The sequence below is a fragment of the Danio aesculapii genome, chromosome 24 (genome assembly GCF_903798145.1).
Source record: "Danio aesculapii chromosome 24, fDanAes4.1, whole genome shotgun sequence".
Taxonomy (NCBI): domain Eukaryota; kingdom Metazoa; phylum Chordata; class Actinopteri; order Cypriniformes; family Danionidae; genus Danio; species Danio aesculapii.
In genome coordinates this window covers 17,779,043-17,786,531 of record NC_079458.1, presented here as the reverse complement: position 1 = coordinate 17,786,531, position 7,489 = coordinate 17,779,043, and the positions used below count along the sequence as shown (strand labels likewise).

Below are 7,489 nucleotides of genomic sequence, written 5' to 3'. Positions count from 1 at the left end.
GCAAAGATAAAATAAATTAGTTATTAGAGATGAGTTATTATTCTAACAATATTGACTTCAACTGTATATAAAAACTCATTTGAAATGACACTTTCATCACTAGTGAATCAGATGGCTTTTTTCTTAGGGGAATAAGTGCGCTTACTTCAAAGGCATTAAAATATCACACTATTAATTAAATGAGACCCTAAATCACAAAACCAAACTTATTTTAGCATTTGCAAGCTTATAGGCTGTCTTGCAATTTGCAATTCTAACTATTTCTTAGAAATGAAGTAACTATTTGATGTAGTTTTGACTGGTCAAAATTTCAAAAGATTGACTATTTGTTGTAAACGCAAGTTTATAGAGCTCTCAAATCTTTTTTCTGATTTCTTTCCTCAGTTTTAATGTCTCAACATTGTAACTATTTCTAGCGTTAGCGAGATTTTAGTCTGTCTCACAGTTCTAACTTTTTCTCAGACTTGAAACAAATTCCGTGTTCACAAAATATCTGTAAATTAGCAGTTTTCCATATTTTGTGATTAATTTTTTTTCTACTTATTTTTGCATTTGAACTGCATTATGAGGTCTTGATCTTACCTAAAAAGCTTGACATTGAAAAGTTTGAAAAGTGAGCTTTGTTTTATTTTTTTAATAGTTTGAAGTGATATATTGTCTGTGTTATGTTGTAAATTACGACATAAAAACCTGGTAATAAAGTGACAGTACTTTTTCTGTTATTTTATTTTATTAATTATCTCCATATTATTTCTTTAACAACATCTTGTCACAAACTACTAAAATGCCAATAAGTCACTTTTTTTTAAACTGCAGTGAATTTTAGACATCAAAAGTCAACAGAGCAGAGATAAAACTCCTGTAATGCATTTCACAAATAGATGTAATGTTTTCACAAACAGAAAACACTTGTGAATCACAAAATACAGTGACCTAATTTTTTGCAATTGTAAGCTTTTTTCTCTGACAGTTCTTCATTTCTCATAACTGTGCACTGTAAACTCTGCTGTTGTCATTACTAAAGATAATAAGTTAATATCACTTGACATTACTTAAAATACCAAGTTTTGGCATCAAAAGTTAAACAGGTGAGTTTAACCTACTCATTAGGCAGCAAAAAACTTTAAATTAATATTTTACGTTCCTTCAACTTAACATTTTAATTTCTTTAATCGGTTCAGCATGACTCTGTTTAAAATTATTGGTTGCGCTTGAAAATCTGCCTTGACAACCGCGCTACTTGGTCGATATATGTTATATGGCAGAAGGTGGTTATTTTGCTTGTGATGCTGAATTTTGCTGAAGTGCAGCAAAACAGAGGCACTACCTGAACCCATCTGACAAAGAGAAAAGTTAAATTAGTAAGTAGATATTTAAATGCTTATATACATTTTCTTAATTGATATACACGCAGGGGCAGCATGGTGGCGCAGTGGGTAGCACAATCGCCTCACAGCAGGAAGGTCGCTGATTCAAGTCCCGGCTGGGTCAGTTGGCATTTCTGTGTGGATTTAGCATGTTCTCACCGTGTTCGGATGGGTTTCCTGTGGGTGCTCTGGTTTTCCCCACAAGTCCAAAAACATGTGGTATAGGCGAATTGGGTAAGCTAAATTGTCTGTAGTGTATGTCCTGGTCCTCTAGGTTGGGGGATGAGCGTTGGGCTAACGACCCACCTCAAAAAAATTAGATGTTACAAAACACCAACATGGTACAGCTAAATATCAACTCTAATATAAACATCCCTGGGAATGAGTAAGTAAAGAATATAAAAGCTGACAAATTTGGAAGTTTAGTCTATTAGCCACTTTAAGTTATCTATACTTAAACATTTAAGTTGTCTGTAATTAAACAATTAAGTTAATTCAATGAAGAGACCACATTTGGTCAACTCCATTAATTGAGTTGTCGATTTCCCATTACTCAAACAAACTGAGGGAATCACTTTCCTCAAATAATTTGAGTAGTCTCAACTTATTAGGGTTTACAGTGTGACTAACTGTATGAAGATGCATAGATTCTCTCTAAAAATTTATTCTCTTATTGCCGAATTTGATCTTTTTTCCCCTTTTCGACACAATTCTCTCACAATTATTTTCTCAGAACTGCAACTATTTCTAGCAAGTCTGCACTGAAAAAATTATTCAAAGATGATTCCTTGGATTTACTAAATTTTTTTACATTACGTGGTTGTAAACAATTTATTTGGGCTGAATTTAAACAAACAAATTAAGTTGAACATTGCACAATTTAATTTGTTTGTTTAAATTGAAACAAATAAATTGTTTGCAACAGTTTTGCATGCAACACTTTTTTCAGTCTGAGTTTTCTGGATTGTGACTTTTTTCAAAACTGTGGGAAACGAGCATGAGCCGTTTAATTCGCAATTTGGAAACAAAAACGTACGGCTCTTATCTCTAAAAAAAACAATCAAGGAAGATAAAAGCAACAGAAGTGATCCTTCTCATGCATAATACATTTATACCATCCTGCATAAAATGGAGCAGTGACTAGTATGAACTTTTTCATGAATAAATGCAGAGAAACCAATAACAGACACACAAACTTCAGCCCTTTCATCACTCCAAATGAATGCATATGCCTCATATTTGAAGTTCTAGCTGTAAAAAAACTAAATACAACCAACTTCCATTTGTTCTTAACATTTAGTGCCGTTTCACCTTTCAATGATGTGCAACCTCTATAACCCCAAAATTGTTCCAGGGTTTCATGTTGAAGCAGAAAGTCTGAAATAACATTTTTGTGTAAACGTACTGTTATAATCTTTGTTTTCTTTAACAACTTTGCAAAAAAACAAAACGTTTTACGGTGCATCCGTAAGCCAGAAATCAAACTCAAATGTCAAAGCCATTAAATGCTAATGAATGGGGTTACGACAATGACATTCAGTGTGCAATTGCACTCAGGTGGGGTTTTAAAGGATGATGGATGGACTTTATTGATTTTATGCATGTGTCCAGTTCATATATTTTTAATTCACCTGACATTTAAATGTAAGAGACATGAGCACAGCGTAGACACATCTAATATTCAGAGCGGTGGACGATCAATATGTGTTTTCAGTGAAAGATTATTTCACTTTTAACAAAAGCTATTTAAACAAAAGCCCACCACTGCCGTCTAGTATTATCAAACAAGCTATTACTCACACTGTAACCAAAAGAAAGAGACGCACGCATATGTACAATTTAGGAAGATGCTTTAATATTCATCTCAAACATTAATGATGACAATGCCTGTTTAAAATGTTTTTACATGCATTAGCACATAATGACTGTAGGTAATCAGGCTCGGAGGCTTTGTTTGCGCTGCTCACAGCCTTTTACCCAGCGGGACATCTTACGGCCATTACAGTAAGAATCCCAGGTTTCCCTGCAGACGCAAAAAGATCAACATCATTATGTTAAAAACACGTCACTAATCAATACTCACATACAATGATAAGCAGAGATTGAGGCAAAATCTCTGTTAATGTGACAAACAGGCTTTGTCATTTTGTGCCCAGGGATGAATACTTGCCATGATTTCAGCCCGTCCATTTTCACAATCAGCTTTGCACACTCAACTGAAGCTTTTAGGTCATCGTTAAGCAAATCTAGCAGATGGGATTGATTTTTAGAGTTAGAAGTGTTATAGGAAAGTTTTACAATCAATAAAGAAAAGGGTCAAAAAGTCAGCATAACACAACACAAGCAATACATTATAAACATTCACATTCACCTCAAATGCTGCTCAAAATAAGTAGCATGTTTACATAACTGCCATTTACTTATATATAAAATAGATAAACACATTTTTTTATTCATGTAGAAGAAATTTTGTATTCAACGATTTTTATTCTCTCTTAATATACTAGCATATTTCTTGTATTATGTTAAATAATTTGAATTTTGATTGACAGATTTTGTAGCATGTTCAGATATATGTACAAAATATATGAACTTAATAATAAAAGTATTAATAAACTTGGGCGGGGACTTTCTCACGACCTTTACTCTTTGCAATTCTTCTTTTTCTGTACATGCGGCCTGATTTCACGAGGAAACGTAACTATTTTATGTTTTTTCAGTTTAGTGGCTAATTCATACGATTTCAGTCATACGAGAATGTACGATTTTAAAAAGGAGGTGTGGCACCAAACCCCACCTCTAAACCCAACCGCCAATGGGGGATGAGCAAATCATAATAAATTGCACGAATGAGATTGTACGAATTAATTAAGTTAGCCACTAAATCAAAAAGTTACGAATTGTCGTGATATCGTGTTGGTATATATCTTACAATATTCAGACTTTTTTTGTTAGTCTGCAAGACATAAACTCACAATTGTAAGAGAGAAATCAAGTCAAAATTATGAGATTAAAATCATTCTGATTTTTAAAAAAATTACCATTTACTATTTTAAATGCACGTTTTCCCTTATTCTAATTTATATTCTTACTACAGCTGAAAGAAAAACCATACCCAAACAGTATTTAGTACGACAGAAATATCTGATACAATTATGCTTTTTTTTGCATTGTCTTTAATGCATTTTGTCTCAACTATGGTTTTGAAAACATCTTTCAGGGTATTTTATTCAAATGCGTTTCTTTCTGTTTATTTGTAATTATTTGAGAAGTTTACAAGCAATTTTGAACTATACTATTTACATTTTTCTTCTTTCATATTTTAAGTTCAATTAAATGAGCTACTGTACTTATTTATAACCGTTTTCTGAAATTTGCTTCCAATGTTGAAGTTTTCAGGCCAGGGGTGCTCAAACTCGGTTCTGGAGTGCCGGTGTGCTACATATTTTAGTTCCAACTCCAATTAAACACACCTGAAGCAGCTAATTAAGCTCTTTCTAGGTACACTACAATCTTCCAGGCAGGTGTGTTGAAGCAGTGGAGCTAAACTATGCAGGACACCGGCCCTCTAGGACCAAGTTTGGGCACCCCTGATTTAAACCATATAAAAGAATACCATACCTGAACAGGCCACTTTGCACAAGTTCTTCCCACCAGGAGTCCCGTCATCACACCATTTGAAGCTGTTAATCTGGAAGATTCCGTAGTCCTTCCCTGTATCAGCTGAACGCACTCGGTGGGTCTTAAACCTGCTTTCCCAGTAGGCCGTGCACACATCTGTTCAAATTCATATCAGAGACAACATATTTATCATTAGCTAATACAGTAACAAAATGGCCAAACCCCGCATATTCGTAATGAGAATAAAAATAAAGCTCACAGTTGCCAATGGAGAATCCCTCAAATCCGTCAAGCCCTTCATTCTTGAAGATCTTGAAAACATCACAGCGTCCCAGTGTCTTGCTTTCACACAAGGACAACCACGCCAGACACAAAAACACCACTGCCAGCCTCATTGTATCACTGCTGATATCTGCTTTAATCAAGACCAGTGGAGGTGTATGGTGGAGCTGCTGAATGCCTTTATTTATAAGTCCAGAGAAAGGTTTGTGTCGCAAGAAGCTTTTCACAAGTGTGTAGTTGCTCCAGTGTTTGCTGAGGCAATAACTGACTGGGTTTGTTTGTTGTAAACTTTTGAAACCAAAAACTGCTTTTAACATGAAGAGAAAGTGATAAAACAAACCAACTCTGGATTTAAGAAGATGAAATATGCAATACTGGTCGAAGCTCATGATGGAGAGCTTGTTTACTAATAAGAGCAACGTTTAAGTGGCGTTTAATGTGCAATTCAGAAACGATAGTGTTCTTAGTGACACCGGCGGTCATTTAGCGAACTGCACTAGAGTACATAAAGCATGCAGGAGGTTTAATGCGATTTAATTACATGAAATACTACAGTTGTTAAAAGTAAAAATAAGAAATATATTTATTATGGTAATTTAATAATGCTAGCAGTCGTACTAAATTTTGTACATACTAGATTAGATACTAGTACTGTTTTTAATACAAGAACCTTTTCATTGTACACTCACACCATTTAATTAGATGCTAGTAATTGTCCAATAGATACTAGTAACTATTCTAGTAAGCAGTGCTGGGTAATTTACTTCAAGAATGTAATCAATTGTTATTACTTTATTGCTTTTTTAAATGATTATGTCTGATAAATCTCTACACTGGTAATATCTGAAATCCTTAACTTTTTTCATTTGTCTCAAATATGGCCTTTATCTTTATGAAATAATTAAAAATGTTTTAATCTGCAAGGCACACAGTTTTAATCTGCAAGGTACACATTTTCTAATTTAATAATTTAAACAGTAAGCTTTCTCTCAGTCTCCTCTTCAGACTAAGAACAAAGATTTAATAATATTAATACAGAGTTTGACTATTAGGTGTATATTTGAGCCTCTCTGAATTGTATAAATATTGTTATTAATATTGTTTACATCATTATTTTATCGTTACTGTTAGTATTTACTTTGTTTATTGAATTTTTTACATTGTGTTTTGTTACTTTCTATATTGTAGAAATAAATAAAAAATTATATATATATGTATATGTATATATATATATATATATATATATATATATATATATATATATATATATATATATATATATATATATATATATGCATATATATATATATATATATATATATATATATATATATATATATATATATATATATATATATATATACACACACACATATATATATATATATATATATATATATATATATATATATATATATATATATATATATATATATATATATATATATATATATATATATATATGCGTACATACATACACACACATATATAAATGCATATAAAGTGAAATGACTGGCAGTGAAAAATGTAGCCCCCTTTAAGCTGAAATATTGTATTGGTTATGCTGCTACACTAAATAAAATAAAAATTTAAATTGTAAACAACATTCATTGTTTAAAAATAGAATTATTCTGAAGTATAATTATTCTGCCAAAAAAATATCCAAAACATTGAGGGTTTAAAGAAGGGACGCCAATACTAAATATATATTGTCCTTAATTTCTCTGTGCTCAACTAATTGTTTCCTAAGCATGTGCAATTGTCAGACAAATCTAACGTTTAGTTGAAAAATGTTTTTGTTTTTTATTTATTGCCAGGTTCATAAATTATACAAAAAACCCTTCCACATTAAAAAAAAACATTGCATGTGATTTTTAGTTCAATAAAATGTAAAAAAAAAAAAAGTGCCAAAGTGCTTCACTTAAAAATGTAATTATAATACAAAATAACTGTTTTGGGATTTATATATTGTCATTAACTAATATAACTCAATTCATTGCTTCTTTAGCTTATTCAATTGTTATTTAACCTTCTTTAGTTATTCTGCAAAATACAGATGTATAACAAGACAAAAAAATTGATTTATACACAACTCGAATATATTTAAAGTACTTAATGCAAGTATACTGTAAGTAACACTAACTAAATCACCTAAATATTTACAGCAATCTCTTTGTTACAAATTATACCAACACTGCTAGTAAGATTTAACATTTTGC

General features: G+C 31.8%; 1 protein-coding gene across 1 annotated transcript; it reads right to left on the bottom strand.

Moving 5' to 3' along the window:
- Nucleotides 1–3,200: 3,200 nt before the first annotated feature.
- lyz (lysozyme) lies at nt 3,201–5,437 on the bottom strand. The gene is made up of 4 exons (XM_056450574.1): nt 5,248–5,437; nt 4,989–5,144; nt 3,538–3,613; nt 3,201–3,390 (listed from the first exon to the last, which is right to left on the bottom strand). Exons 1-4 carry the CDS (start codon nt 5,381–5,383, stop codon nt 3,303–3,305), a joined length of 456 nt encoding a protein of 151 aa, XP_056306549.1. The 5' UTR covers nt 5,384–5,437; the 3' UTR covers nt 3,201–3,302.
- Nucleotides 5,438–7,489: the final 2,052 nt, after the last annotated feature.

Coding starts and splice junctions, on each gene's coding strand:
- lyz (XM_056450574.1), bottom strand. CDS start 5,383: ATGAGGCTGGCAGTGGTGTTTTTGTGTCTGGCGTGGTTGTCCTTGTGT. Junction 5,145..5,247: donor GGGATTCTCCATTGGCAACT/GTGAGCTTTATT, acceptor GAATTTGAACAG/ATGTGTGCACGGCCTACTGG. Junction 3,391..3,537: donor ATGGACGGGCTGAAATCATG/GCAAGTATTCAT, acceptor TTGCGTCTGCAG/GGAAACCTGGGATTCTTACT.